The sequence below is a fragment of the Hemiscyllium ocellatum genome, chromosome 17 (genome assembly GCF_020745735.1).
Source record: "Hemiscyllium ocellatum isolate sHemOce1 chromosome 17, sHemOce1.pat.X.cur, whole genome shotgun sequence".
Lineage (NCBI taxonomy): Eukaryota > Metazoa > Chordata > Chondrichthyes > Orectolobiformes > Hemiscylliidae > Hemiscyllium > Hemiscyllium ocellatum.
Window position 1 is genome coordinate 62,433,789 of NC_083417.1, and position 16,046 is coordinate 62,449,834.

At 39.9% G+C, this 16,046-nt stretch overlaps 1 protein-coding gene across 2 annotated transcripts in view; it reads left to right on the forward strand.

The window, feature by feature from the left end:
* Positions 1-258: 258 nt before the first annotated feature.
* The window catches only part of csnk2a2b (casein kinase 2, alpha prime polypeptide b), a 65,104-nt gene continuing 49,316 nt past the window's right edge, over positions 259-16,046 (forward strand). For both annotated transcript variants that reach the window (XM_060838234.1, XM_060838235.1), the window contains exon 1: positions 259-861. In XM_060838234.1, the coding sequence (XP_060694217.1) occupies positions 758-861 (104 nt within the window). In that variant the 5' untranslated portion in view covers positions 259-757. The remainder of the gene's footprint in view (positions 862-16,046) is intronic.

Consider the following 16,046-nt stretch of genomic DNA (forward strand, 5'->3'; position numbering starts at 1 on the left):
CCGCTGGAGTTTGCAACGGGCGTCGCTGAGCTTCAGGAGAGTGTCGCTAGGAGTCGCTGCCACTGGAGTCTACAGCCGGCATTTTGCTCAACTTTCAGTTTGGTGCCGTTGGAATCTCAGCCGGCGTTGCTCGGCATCATGTTAAGTGCCGCTAGGAGCCGCTGCCGCTGGAGTCGACGGCCGGCATTTTGCTCAGCTTCAGTTGGTTCCGCTAGGAGCCGCTGCTGCGGGCGTTCGCCAGCCTGTGTTCTCGGTCTCTTCTCGCTGACAGACCGAGCTTGTGACCGGTTTCTCAGGGTTGGGTCCGCACCCGGCGGAATATTTTCTTCCGCTGCGGGCCTCACTCTGGGAAGCCCGGTTCGGGTTCGTTGATTTTGTTTTAAATTGGTCCGTCCCGCACTGCTGTTTGACCCTCCTTACCGCTCCCCACGAGCTCACTGTTGCTGCCCTGACTCTACCCACCTTCCCCGGGGCTCCGCAGTCGTTGCCTCGGCCTTTTTAATCGACCCCCCCCAACCAACCCCCCCACTTTCTCAGACCAACCCCCCCCCCTCCCCCCCCCCCCCAATCGGGGGAGTTTTCACTGGCTCCACGGACCCTGTTGTTGAAGTTACCGCGGGTGTTGCTGCGTGTGTTGAGGCCGGGCCTGGCTCCCGATTGTCAGGTTGCCCAGTGGCGGTGCGGCCTCTGTGTCACCCCCGCGGTCTCCCGCTGGGGATTTCGGCCCCTTGTCCCAGAGCTGAGCCCTGGCTCTGCAATGCCGGGTCCGGCTACCGGGAGCAGGGCCCGCGTGTACGCCGAAGTAAACAGCCTGAAACCCCGCGAGTACTGGGATTACGAGTCACACGTTCCTGAATGGGGGTAAGAGACCCAGTATATTGTGGCGGTGAGGTTAAGATATGACTTAAATGCCTAGACATCTGTCTGTAGGCGGGAATATATAGATGTTTGTTGAGTGGATTAATGGAAATGTATCTACCGCAAAAATAGCAATGCTTAGATGTGATTAGAAAACCTATTAGAAATGTAAATAGATGTCCGGCGGACGTTTGAAAGCGTGTATAGAATATGGAAATGTGTAAAACGTAAAGAAATGTGAAAATTGTTCATGGAAATAGATTCTAAGTGGACGGTAATTGGCTTGGTTATATCTGTACATCTAATTAAGTTCGTTACGCAAGAAACGCTGTGAAAACATGTTGCATCGTGGTGTGATTTTTCAATCCTACGTTAATGAACTGCCCCACCTCAAAAAGTCCATATCAATCATCATTAGCTTTTTCAGTTATTAATGGTGTAGAAATGAAAATTAGTTGAACCACTTGTGCATGCCAAACTCTATCTTGAATCTAAAAGTTTGCTATTTAGGTTGCAAACTCTTGTTTGAACTATTTGGAAGACTATTTGATTTCTTTAAATATTTTCCTAAATGATAAACCAGGCATCAAATGGATCCTCTTGCTTGTTAGCTTAGTTCACTGATGCGATACTGGTGCTTAGGTCTGTCACTAGGATTAATAATCTTCTCAAGATGTCTTTAACATTAGAGGCTAGTAAAGTGATAAACAGTAGAAAGCTTGCATTAATGGTTAAGGTATTTTTAATGTTTTTATCAATGTGTACAGGTGTGTTATTGTATACCTCTGGAGTAGTTGGAACTTGGACCTTCTAGCTCAGAGGTAGGGACACTCTGAGCCACAGGAGTCCTCTATTAAGGCATTTTATGTTTGGGGTCTTGTCAATTTATACCTAAATACCAGGTCTGCAGTAAACCTTGACACATCCCAACTTTGAAACGTTGTGCCCTCCATATTGGTAAGCTGAAACTATTGAGTGCTTCTCTGAAAGACACGAGCTTTGGATTCCTTTCTGATGATAGGCATGTACCATACATGGCAAAAAAAAAGTTGCTAATGACCTGATAACGTATATTTTTCATGAACACTGACTTGTGTGAGGTTGCAATATTTTTATGTAGAATATTTGCTTTAGCATTGGAATTTTTACAAGAACAAACTGTTGTTTTCATGTAAAACATCACAATTTTAATTTACTTGTGATAGTATTGACAGTAAAGTCTAGGTTAAGATGGTAATTCAAACAGGGTTGAATGCTGTCTGGTTGTACAGTTGAAAGGTATCCAAGGTGTCCTCGGATGTGACCAGTGAGGAGTTAATTATTGGGATTTGTTTCACTCGTGCTTTAGGTCTAAGATCCAGACACGTTTCCAGAGGTAAATGGTGGTTCTTACATGGTCAATAGGCTGCACCCAATTTCTTTGAAGCTCAGCTTGGTTCTCAGTAGCGTTGGCTGCCATTTGTGTGTCTTTGGAACTTAAAAGCATCTTGGTACAATAATTATATACACAGCACACAAAATAGTCTCTTGTCCAAATTTGCATCAACTTGTGTTATACAAACAAAAACATGACATGGCAACTTCAACTTGGTGTAGATATCAATGAAGTTATGCAAATAACTACTCAGGATTCATAAATATTTTAATATCTTCTCACTGAAAGTTGGCAAAGGCTAAATAAGTGTGAATATTTGAAAATTGAATATTTGACTATGAACGTGTTTAAAATGCTTAGAATAGAGAAGGGACTCAAGACTCTTAGTAATTGGTGGGATCGGCAATGGGAATGAAAATTTGAAAACATTTTGAAACGTGTAAAGTTAGATTACTGTTACGGAGATGATTAAAACAATCATGGAATGAAGTTCTACACACTAAGACTCCAGCTCTGCTTTTTCTTCAGTGTGCTCTGTTGCTTCTCATCCAGTCTAGTTGTAGTCTTTTCCAGATAAACACTTAAAAAACCTAAAACCACCGTCGTTACCTTCAGCAAAAATACTGTGTCCTCCCCTCTAACTCCATAACCTTTCCGCTGCAACCTTGATTTCCTGATTTATCTCTAGCTGACTAGTACATCCCTTATTGTTCCTCACAAACACTACTGATTTACAACTCCAAAAATATTGTTTTCTTTGTACATCTCATTATGCCTTAGTCATCCCCTGACTTATTATTCTGCTGCCTCACTGGCTTGCATTCCATTCCTTATAAACCAAAATTGTACTAGTTCTCCTACCTTAACCTATGCCAAGTGTTGATCCTGTCTTATTTTGACTCTTCATCCTTGAACACCTCAATATTTTGGAACTTCTCTAGCTTTACTTTCCTGCTTTCCTGTCCCTGACATGTTCATGGTCCAATTTTGACCTTGATTGCAACCCTGTCGCTTGCTAATGTTGACCATGCTTTCAGCTGTCAAGACTATATGCTCTGGAATCTTGAAGAAGGGTTAGTCCCAAAACGTTGACTTCTCCACCACCTGATGTTGCCTAGCTTGCTGTGTTCTTCCAGCCTTCTGTCTGGAATTCTGTCCCTCAATCTGCCTGTCTCTTCAGCTTCCTCTCCTTTGACAATCCTTAAAACCTGACTTTAATCAAAATATTTGGAAACTTTATCCTGTCTTTTGCTTTGTTCTTATACTTTCCCCGAAGCACCACATTTTTTTTTCTGTATTGAAGGTGTTCTGTAAATTTCAAATTGTTCTGGATAGGGTGAGAATAGAGCGGGATACTCTTCACATCTCAACCTTGACAGCAGCCCTGCTGTCAAGGAGAGATGGTGAACCGAAGCCAGCTACTACTTCATGGTGACCTCCTGGTAAACAAATTGCAAATGATGTGGGTATCGGTCCATTTTATCCATTTTGTAGTATACAAGTTTGTCCAAGGTGCGACATAGTCTATTGTTGAAGCAAATAAAAAACAGCTAAGATGTTGTGGGAGTAACAGTAGTTTCAACACACCATGTACAGTCACGTAGAATAGCATATAACACAACAAGCAGAATCCTGTGCCAGATTACTTAATCTGTGAGTCTGAATCTCAGATTTACCTCAGAAAGCAATAAATTAATTGGGCCTCAAAGCAAAATAATTGAATGGCATTTGAGGCTGATATCTAGTATTAGGAGATTCTTGCAAGGAAAACTTTAGAAAAAAAAAGTTTCTTGGCTTCAAATTAGATTATTGGGCAGCCCCTTTAGAATGCAAGCTTAGAAGGGATGGAGCAAATTAGGGAAAAGAGATTTCTGGCCTAAAGTCAGGAGACGCTTTCTCACACATTGAAGGTTAAAAACTCTCATCATGTGGATGTTCTGCTGTTAGTACATGAATGTCTGTTGAAGGGTGAGCTAGATGAGCCAAATGTTGCATTCGTTTGTGTTTAGCTTTGGAATCACATTATCAAATTGTTTAGAAACTGAAGGCACCATTTTATTTAAAGCAACTAAATCTAATGCTATTTTATCGTGTGAAAGGGAAATAGTTATGAAAGATCAGTGATCATGATTATCTTAAGATTTAAGCTAGCTAAGGGAAAGGACAAGGGCAATGTGAAGTGAAAAAAAAACTTAAGTTGGAGAGGGCCACTTTGAGTGGGATGAGAATAGATGTGAACTGGGTAAAATGGAAACAAATGTGCTGTATCAGAACAGTGGACTGCCTTAAAAAAACAGTTGATATGCTTCCGGTACCTTTGTACAAAGACAAAATATAGGGCAGCCAAAGTCATAGATTCTTCGATGACGAAACTGAGAGTATGTTGAAGCAGAAAATGGGGGTTTTATGACAGATTGATAAGAGGTTCAATACTCCCTGAATGTAGAAACCTCAACTGAAAAAGAAATCAGAAGCAGGAACGATGTGAGTAGGGACTGACAGCTATTATGAAAGGAAATCCAAAGATATACTGTAAGAGCTTAAATAGTAAGACAGCAGTGACAGGAGGAGTGGGACAGGTTATGCATCCAAAAAGGAGTCGATACGTGGGAGGGAAGTATAAGATTTTAAGCCATCAGGACTGAATCAGATGCTTTTGATGACACTGATGGAGGCTGCTGCAGATGTCCTGACCATAATTATCCAGTTCTCAATGTGGGGTGGTGCTAGGGCACTGGAAAATGTTACAACCTTGTTCAAAATTGCAAGGACCACTCAGGCATCTACAGGGCAGTCAGTTTAATCTAGATGGCCAAAAAGCTTTGAGATTATTATCAAAAACAAAAGCCAGTTGTGCATGTGTGAAATAGTTGGAGAAAGTAAGCAAGAATTTGTTCAAAGTAGTTATGTTAATAACAAATTGGTATGATTATGGGTGTAGTTGAGCTCAATATGTGTCACTGATTTCCAAAGGATGTCTGATGAAGTACAGCAATAAGATTTCATGCAAATCTGGAGCCCATGAAATAAAATACCTGCAGAATGAATGTGAAGTTATCTGAATGATGTGTAACAGTAATGAATGGTTGGTTGTATTTTCAACTGGAAGATGTGTTTATACAGAAGATGGATTTTCGAACCACCACTTTCCTTGATGAATATATTATCCTATATGATACAGACTTGAATGTGCATTACTCAACTTAATACTTGGAGAGGGCAAAACTTAGAAACTGAGCGGAGACAGTGATAGATTTCAAGAGAAAGTAGCCAAGTGCTAATATAAGATGACCCAGTATAGAAGTGTGAAGTGATACGTTTTGAGGAAGAGCAGGGCAAAGCAATATAAACTGAAGGCTAAAATTCTAAAACTCTGTTACATGTACAGAGAAGCCTAGGGACATGTGTATGCAAATCTTAGAAAGTGGCAAGATAGGTTGAGAAAGTACCTTAAAAGGCATATGGGATGCTGGCAGTCATAAATTGAAGCACAGAGTACAAAATCAAGGAAGCTCTGGTGAACTTTTCTAAAACAGTATTTTGCCCTCAGCTGGCGTTTGTCTGATTCTGGACACTGCTGTAGGAATGGAGTTCAATGGTCTTTTAGCAAGGATGTGAACAAATGTGTGTCAGAATAGTTCCAGGGATGAAGAGTCTCATTTACGGAGGTTGATTGGAAATAAAGATTGAGATTTTGAGAATGGTGTTCAAAATAAAGAAGGGTGTGGACAAAATAAATGGAGAGAAACTGTTCCTGTTGGCAAGAGGGTTGATGACCAAAGATAACTGATTTAAGATGGTTGACAAAAGAGCACAAGAACATGAAGACCATTTTGACTCAGTATGTTTACGATATCCAGTGCTCTTTGTGCGTGGTGGAGGCTTATATACAGTAGTTGGGGCTTTCAAAGGGAAATGGATAATACATCAAGAACATTTACAGGAAGATACTAGGTGTGGGATTGTTCCTGGAGAAAGTTGGCACACAGGTGTAGATATAGGTGGGCATTTCTCAGTTTGGAGATGAGCTGAAAATGGTGGTCTCCAGGAATTGGTCTTGGGACCCTTGTTTTTTTGATTTTTATGCGAATGATTTTCAGATTGGTGTTGAAGGCAAAGTCTCTAAATTTGCAGATAATGCTAAGCTAGTGAATTGTGAGGATGATGCTGAACAACTTCAGAGGGGCATTAACAAGTTGGCCAAATGTGCAGACATCTGGCAAATGAACTTCAATGCAGAGAAATGAGGTAATACATTTTGGTAGAAGAAACATAGACAATGCAGGTTCAGTGATACAAATTTGAGGGTAGTACAGGAGCAAATGTATGATTCTGTGAAGGTGGCCAGGCAAGTTGAAACAGTTGTTAAGGCGGCTTATAGGATCCTTAGATTTATACGCAGAGACAGAACATAAAAGCAAAGAAGTGATGCTACACCTCTACAAATCATTGGTTGTACCTCATTTGGAGTATTGTGTTCAGTTCTAGGTGCCTTATTTAAGGAAGGATATTAAAGCCCTGGTGAGAGTGATTAGCAGATTTGCTATAATGATACCAGGAATGAAGGCTTTTAAATACAAGGAAAGAATTAGTTTAGTTTGGAACCTTGGTTGTCACTGAAGTGTCTGTTTCCGTGCTGTATGACTCTGACTGAGATTGGTGCTTATTCTTCTTGTAGTAGAGAAGATGGAGATGACCTAATTAAAGTGTTCAAAATAATGAACGACTTTGACAGAGTAAAGAAGGATATTCTGTTTCCACTAGTTGGTATGTCAGTGACTAGAGGCCACAATTTCAAGATTGTCAGCAAGAAAGCCAGAAATAAAACAGGAGAAAAGATTTACTCCATAGGATTTGGGATGTGTTGCCTGGGAGAGTGGTGGAGACTATTCCATAGGAGATTTAAAAAGAGAACTGGATATATGTTTGAAAGCCATGAAGTTAGAGGGCTATGGAGATAGGGCTGGAAAGTGGGACTAGCTGGATAGCCAGTTCAGAAATGATGGGTTGAACGGTCTGTACTGTAAAATTCTATGAATCTACTTTGGGCCAAACAGCCATTCCACAATTCAATTAAATGTAGCTTTAGTGAGAGATTGGAAGCAAATTATTTCAAACCTTTAACACCAGGTTTATTGCAAACCTGAATTCCTGTAATATTTTTCCAGTTGTAATATTTGAAACCAGAAATAACCTGTTGACATGAAGTGAATATTATTAAAGAAACCACAATTGTGTCAGCAATATACTGTAAAGAGCCAACAAGATGAATGATCATTTTTAAGGAGTTAAAGGAGGACTGTTGGTCACGACGCTTAGAGTACCGTGGGACTCTCTTTAGCATCTGCTTTTGGTTTAACATTTTATCTAGTGTATCATTATCTGATTATCCAGCCAAGCTCCAAAATAGGGCTGAAATACACAGTTTATGAATGAATGATTCTGGAGTAAAGAGTCAAAAATATCCAGGCTATTCAATCTGAATCCAAGGTGAGATTGTCGAGTAGAAAGGAGGACTCAGACTCAATAACATTTTCTTGTGTATTATTTTAAAGTTGGTTGAATTCTATGTTGAAATAAAAGAAAAACTCTGTTGTGCCTTAAGAATTGCTTTATGGAAGCAAAAACAGGAAATGGTGCAAATATGTAAAAGGTATGTAGACACAGCATTCAAAATACGCAGCAGTGGGTGAATTCACTCAATTTTGAGTAACTTTTGAAAATCAAAGTTTCAAGAAACCCCTACATATTTCCTTATTCACTGCAAGCAAGAAGAATGTATAGCTCATTTAGAGGAGCAGCAAGCAGGTGCGAGAGAGGAGATGCTTTTTCCACTTTCTGATGCCGTCTCTCCCATGCTTGTAACTCCAGCTCCTTTAATCATAGATTCTCTCCCTCTGCTCTGGCTACCTCTCCAGTCATAGGTTTTGTTTCTGGAGGAACAGCAAGGCAGGAGGAAGAGAAGAGCTTAAAAATGCGTTGCTGGAAAAGTGCAGCAGGTCAGGCAGCATCCAAGGATCAGGGCTTATGCCCGAAACGTCGAATCTCCTGTTGCGCTTTTTCAGCAACACATTTTTAAGCTTTTGATCTCCAGCATCTGCAGTCCTCACTTTCTCCTTCCAGGAGGAAGAGAAGGCCTGTCATTATATAAGTGATTTTTGCTTGTGCAGTTACCAATTGTTTGGAGGAGAGGCAGAAGATGCTGAAAATGAAAACTGAGACTAGTGGCAGTATTCCGTAATGAGGCCAGGAAGTGTGCCCAGGGAACTGCTTGTAATTAAAATGTTCTCATGGACCCTTTCAGTTGAGATGCTACTCAAGGGGCAGGAGGAGTCATCTGGGATCTGGACTCCCTCGAGCCTCCAATCAACCTTGTTTTACCCCAGATCCAGTCGCTGTCCACTTAGCTGGCTGACCTTTATTTCTCCTGTCGTGACAAAGCCTGGATGAATTTATAAGATGGTGAGAAGTGGAAAGAAAATTTGCAGAGGTTTCGGTTAATGGGGCAGTTGTGCATCTGGGGAGTCCGAGTCCCCCTCAATGAACAGCTGTTCAGTGCACATAAGTTTAATCTTACTTATAACTTCTAAAGCTCCTACAAAATATCACTTTGAAATTTGAACAGCAGAGCTATTGTGAAAAAAACAAAAGATAGGTATTGGCATGTTAATATCCAAATATCAATATCACTTTGAGCTATGTTCTCTGAGTTTCTTTAACTTTCATTTTGATTGAAGTTTGTTCCTTCCCAGACATCTCAATTTGATAATACCATAATTCATGTTCCTTTCGTTCATCCAATCTATGTATCCTTGAACCTTGCATGATCATGTGAAGATTCTTTAGTTTGGAAAATATGACTGATATGTGAATAATGTCTAAATTACACCATTCTTTCTCTGGTTAACTTGGTGATGCAGCGTTAATTTATGGGCTGCATTTATTGTCAGTGCTGTTGTTAAATGAGTGCACACATGCAAATAGCATGCTACATCACTGCAAAGTGATGGAATGACAGCTGCCTGCAACAAAGGTGGTGCTGTTCATCTAGTCACAGGGTGGACTAAACTTGAGCATATTCATTATGGAGTTGGGAAAAAATGCAATATTTTGCAGTAGTAGCTTCACATTGACTCTCTCATCAGGGCCACATGGCTGAGCAATATCTCCGCTTTCATCTCTTGCTAACTCTCTGGTTCAGGAGCTAGTTCTTGTTCCATAATGTCACTTAAAAACAGCCCCCCTTTGTCACTGTCACTGAACTGACCCAGTAGGTAATGTCCCCAAGCCCCTCTAAGGCCAGGCTAAGATTGATGTGCTGCTAGAGTTAAACTGTTGTTTATTGGCTTATTTGTAATATGTTGTGCATTGTCAATTATATAAAGGCAAGAGTGTTTCCAGATTTTAAAAGCATAACTTTCATGACGTTTTTTTCTTCCCATCAGTAGTCTGACTACATCGGCATAACATCGTGGGCCGAAGGGCCTGTTCTGTGCTGTACTTTTCTATGTGCAGCTTTGGAAGTGTCAGCTTCTATCATTACATTTTACCTATAGAACAAATGGTGATCCAAGGTGTTTTACTGAAGAACCTGATGAATCCCTTCCTGTCTGTTTCAAACAAAGCTCCTATTGAGTAAACAATCCTCAGTATCACTGTTAGGGGAGTGGTATCATAGGTTCCTCCACTCATGAGCAAACTGTTTAGGAAAGGCTTGAATCAGACATGCACTTTCAACAAAAGTCTGCACATATTCAGGTTCTATTGTGTTCTGCGCATTTGCAAATACATTCCGGCAGTGGTTGTCTTGTTGTAGCTGTGACACATCACGGGAACCATTGCTCATGCACAGGCTTCGATGGTCGACGTTAGTGGCCACCTTTTTGTTTTAAAAACACACGATTCATCATTTGAATCCCTCTGTTCAACATGTGTGCACTTAGACGTTGGTACCCTTCTGTATTCTTCACTAAGTGAAAATATGGAGAGGAAAGAAACTTTGGTTTTGTTCCATCAATTTAAAGAATTCTGGCAACTACTAATTGCTTGTAATTAATTCCTCAAATGAGTTGCAGATGTGTGATTCATTCCCATAAATTACCTGGTGCCCAGCAGTTGGAGTTTTCAGTTTAGAAAGAGAATGAGTCATTTGTTTGTCACAAATTAACATTTTTTTTCAGGATTGATAGGAAACTTAATAGGAGAATTTTGCTCTCAATTATCTGAATGTTAAAGATTGGAGGTAAACCAAACTTATGTCATTTATTCTACCTTGTCTGAGATACAAATAGTGCTCTTGTCTAAGACCTTTATCTATCATCCCTAGGTATGTCATGTCTCCCTGACAGGACAGATCCAGTAGAGGTGGCACCACACTGGTACACATTTGGGAGTGAGTTGTCCTTGGCAATTCTCAGCATTAACTTTGGACTTCATGAAAGTTTCATGGTATCAGGTCAACTGTGGCCAAAGAACCTTCCTGATTACCATAAGAAGTATGATGTTCTGATTGGGGAGCTTCAATGTCTATTGACAGCAGTGGCAAAGGAGCACATTATTGACCAAGTTACTGTGGGCTATAAGCAGCAAATTTTTATTCCTGCACATTTTGTGGCCTCATGGCTAGCATGTCCCTCACTCTAATATTACTATAAAGCTGAGGGATCAACTCTGGCTCAGTAAAGAGTGTCTGGAAAAACAGGAGTCGCACACCTAAAAATGTGTTATTAACCTGATGAAGCTACAACATAGGGTTACTTACATGCCAAGCAGTGGAAGTTGCATGCAATAAAGTTGAGAATCCCACCAGCAGTGGATCAAATTGAACTTCTACAATCTGGCCACATTCAATTGTGAATGGCGGTGGATAATTAAACCACCATTAACTGGAGGAGGATGCTCAATAAATATTCTCAATGATGGGAACACATAGCACATTAATGTAAAGGATGAAGATGAAGTATTTGCAAACATCTTCGGTTGTACTTGCCAACTGAACGATCCATCTTGGCTGCCACCTGAGATTCCTAGCATCGCATGCCAGGCTTCAGGTAATTTGAATTCACTTCATGTGAAGTGACTGAAGGCAGTAAATATCACAAAGAGTATGGGTGCTTGCCATTTGTGCTCTATAACAGCTGCACTCTCCCTGTCAATTGTTCCAGTACCACTTAGAACATTAGTATCTGTCTGACAATCTGGTAAATTATCCAGTTATGTCTGTCCACAGAAGACCACCTGACCAATTACCATCCCATCGTGTTATTCTTGACCATTAATAAATTAACGGAAAGTGTTATCAACAGTGCTATGATATGGTAATTATTCAGCAAAACTTGCTTACTGCTTTGCAGTTTGGCTTCTCCCAGTGTCCCTTGGTCCAAAGCAAAACAGCTATCTTAAAAGATTTGAGAGCGGCTGCCCTTGACATCAAAAATGCATTAGATTGAATGTAGCATCAAGTAGCTCCAGCAAAACTGAAGACAGTGAAAACTTTGGGGATGGAGTAAGTAAGTCTGTCCACATGTGAAGTCATACTTCACATAAAGGGAGATAGTTGTGGTTGTTGGAGGTCAGTCATCTCTGTACCAGAACTTTGTGGGATTTCCTCAGGGTAGTTGTCATAACTTAGTCAAATGCTTCAATAATTAACATCCTTCACCTTCTTTGATGGGAAGGTTACGATGTGTGCAATGTTCAGTACCAAATACAGTTTGTTCATGCCCAGCAAGACCAGGATAGTGTTTTGGCTTGGGTTGATGAGTGTCAATAATTGTAAATAAGTTACAAGTGCTGGATCATCTCCAATAAAAGAGAAGCTAACTAGCTTACCTCGTCATTCGAAGACATTACCATCTGGAAATCTCCGATCATCAACATTCTGGGTCTTGCTATTAAACAAAGCCAGTCATATAAATATTATGGCTACAGAGTAGCTGGGAATTCTGCAGCACATTACTCTCAATCTGACTCTTTGAAATCAATCTACATGGCTGAAGTCAGGAGCATGATGGAAGACAGATGCAAGAAGGAACTCTCCCACTTGAGAGCTTCCCTCCCACTTGGAACTACAGCAAACTGTGTTTCAACTGTCACTTTATGAACCAGCACTCAAAATTGGCAAAAAGTATATTGTATTTTTCTGTCCAATTATTATAGTTTTTAATTTATTTACCCCATTGTAAATATACTTGTTCAGTTGAATGGTTACATGAAATATCAACAATTGATTTAATTTCAAAACAGTTTCTCCTCAAATATCATGATTTACCATGACATCTGAGCAGTCAGTTGAGGGTGCAAATGAGAAGGCTCTCTGCAGATGAGTTTATTTAAGGCAAAGTTGCGGTATTATTTGAGTGACTTATGCTGTAAGTAAAGTGCACCAATGATATGTATACCCCATGTTATGTTTGTTACTTAGTGTATGTTTTTACTTTAATAATTTGGACCTCTTGATTATCTGGAATATGTGATCAACTGGCCCATTGGTGCCACTTAATAAAAAGTTTGCTGTATGTCTTCATTCCTTTTTTTCCCACTGGATCAAAATTCTGAAGTTCCTCCCTAACAGAACTGATAGGTGTACCATGCCAAATGGTTCATTACCACCTTCTTGAGGATAGTTGAGAACAACAAATAGATCCCAAGAAAGAATAAAAAATACTAAAATAATCCATCATGCAAACCCAAGGTAATGTTACTATAAAACTGTATCATCTAATAATGAAGTTAGTACCACAATGTAGGTCTCAAGAAAATCTGAGCCCTTGATATTTTTCAAACAAAAGAAAAAATTATCCTTGTCAGACATCGATGGTGTAAAAGAAAGTTGAGTCTTCAAAACAATTACCTTTCGTCTGCTTAAAGACATGATAACTTTGTCGCTCTTGATGTGCAAAACAGCCTTGACTGAAACTTTGTCGTTTCATAGTTTGCAGGGGAGTCTAAAGACACTCTGAACAACAGAAAATTTCCTTGAGGGAATTTCTAAAATTAGTGTAGTATAACCCCTAGAGTTTCTCCAAATGTACAACTGCAGATGATTGCTGTGCAGCTGTGCCAATAGTGTGTGATGCAGTCTCCTGCTTCAGTGACATTTGCTGTATTTTGGTACAAAAATGACTTCAGTAAGTATCAAGAAAAGCAGTCAAAACTTGAAGATACAATGTCTGTAGGTTAGAGTTTATTGCTGTGGTTTATACAGAGAGCCTGTGGGAGGGGTACCATCCAGTCAATAAGAAAGTAGTGATTCTCGGATTTGAAATTGTGAGGGGCAACTGCAAATATTGGCACATTTTTCCTGAGCTTCCGAAAAAATACTGTCAGTTATCTGAAAGAAAGGTGCCAGTGTTGTATTGGGGTGGACAAAGTTAAAAGTCACAACACCAAGAAGCAGCATTCCGAAAACTTGTACTTCCAAATAAACCTGTAACATAATATTGTGATTTTTAACTTGCAAGTTAGCCGTTATCGTTGCAAAACCTTTGTAAATTTACAAGGGTATAATGAGTACAGGGCCAAATTAAATGGTAGCATTCTCCACATTGGTTTTTATATTATTTGGTACGTCTTATTGCACCTGGAAATGTGATGGCCTCCCAGATATCCCAGACTCTCCCAAATGCAGTTTAAATACATGGCTATATCTGGTATACTCATTCACTAGATTTCTCTACCTCAGTTGGCCTTTCTGGGAAAGGCATGGTTCAGGCTAGCTTTCCTTCTGTCTCTGTTTCTGTCTCCCCCTCCCACGCTCTCTGTGGCAGTGTTTATTTAATTCTTCTGTGAAATACCTCACAAATATTTTATTGTCTTAAGGGTGTTCTATAAACATAACATCTTTACTTATCATCTTTAGTAAAGTGATACAGTAAAAATGATAAATTTTGGAATTTCATTTTGTATCAGCATTAGACCGCAGATTTGCTAACGATCATGGTAGAAACTTCTTTAAGCCAAAGTTGCAGTAAATTGCATTTTTCCACCAAACCGATATGGGAGGTTTGAGCTTGCAAAGCTGTCATATATTGTGACAGAACTTCTGTAGCCAACTATGGCAGAGAATTGTAATGAATTAGCACTTTGTGAAAACAATGCTTCTTACCTCAGGGCTACGTGGCCTACCTCTTATTCGAAGACTCTGTCCCCTCATTCTAGACACCCCACCCAGCGAACTATGCTTCCTACATATAATCTATCAAGTTCTGGAAGAATTTCATGCTTTAGTTAGGTTGCACCTTGTTCTTAAAACATGAGAGAATTCAGGTCAAGTGTGCTCCCTTAGCATTGAATTAATACTTGAATGTTTTAATGTTTGTTTATCATCCTGATTTTGTTTGTTCTTGCTTATTAAATGTTCTTTGTTTGAAATTCTCTAGTTAATAGGGAACATTCAGCAGCCAATATAAGCTGCTTTAACTTGCTATTAGTAAGCCTTGCTACTAGTAATAAAACTTTTGAAATTAATAAATTGTACCTAAATTTGAAAATAAATATGAAAAGTACCAAGCAATCAAACTACTATCTGTTGCCCTGTGATGCCATGGTTGACTTTTCTCAAAATGTAGTTAGTCTGTTCACTGCTGTCCCTGGGTTCTCCTAATCATTCTATGGGTGCTGCTGTCCTGTTTCTGGGTTCTCTTTTCTTTTGCCATGTGCCTCGAATACCGGTTTAACCCAGAGTCAAGAGACTGCCTGTTAGGCAGAACCAATGCTGTACACTACAAGGAGTCATGTATATGTGCCTCGATGTCTATGGTGTGTTTTCAAGGACTTCAAGGTGAGCCTTCAAGGGTTTAATGGTGCAGAACTGCTTTCTGGCATTAAGCATGTGACTGAGATATTCATAGTTTGCTTCAGGCATTTTGCTCCCCAACTCCCATTTTCTAAACCGTTTATAAATTTTTCTCTAAACAAAGTATAGGCATACTAAACATGCTGTCAACATGAACTGAATGAATATTTAGTATTGTTACAATAGTGCATGCAGTCTATACTCAGCCAAGAGCCTTTTGTTATCTAAAATTTTGTCATTATTGGCTGTCAGCATTTTGCGAGCGCCACCCCCAAGGGGTCCTTGTTCCATGAGCCTGGACTGGGTGCATTTATAGACTTTTCAAGCTTAGGACAATGTACTCCAAGTTCATCCACATTGAGTATGGCTCACTGAATAATAATCAAAAATAAGACTCTATCTGCTAGTTGTAGAGCATAGCTGTAATTGTGATGTTTCTACTGCTACTTAAATTCTCCAATATGTATGCCATTGGTTCTAGATAAAGCAGTGCTTTCCAACATTGAATCGCTGCGAGAACATAGGGTTTTGAAGGTGGGGACAAAATGAAATGTGCAGTAAGCAGGTACGTTTGTTGGGAGGGCTCTATCCACTCCACTTTTCACTTAGCGTATGCAAGTGCACAGTTGCAGCATTATTTGCAGGTCTGAGGGTGGCTAGATTGCACTACCATTTTGTACTATACACCATCTATTCTCTTGTTCAGGCTTTTCATTCTATCCATTGTGGTGTTGCCCCTTCTGTGGTTTCTTTTTCCTTTGCATTCTTTTTGAACAAAATAGTTGCTAGGTCATCACGTACGCAAGTCATGAGAGTCGTAATTTCACAGTATTTGTCTGAAACACAATACTGGAGACTGACTTCATTCAATAGGTTCATGGTAATGTGAAGTTCATATCGAACTGAGTTTTGGATTTTGGCATGTTTGTACGTGTAATTTGTTCAGTGTTGCTGGCATTGGGCATATGAGCTGTTACTTAAACTATTTTTCCATAAAGTGTCAGCTCAAATCTTTGT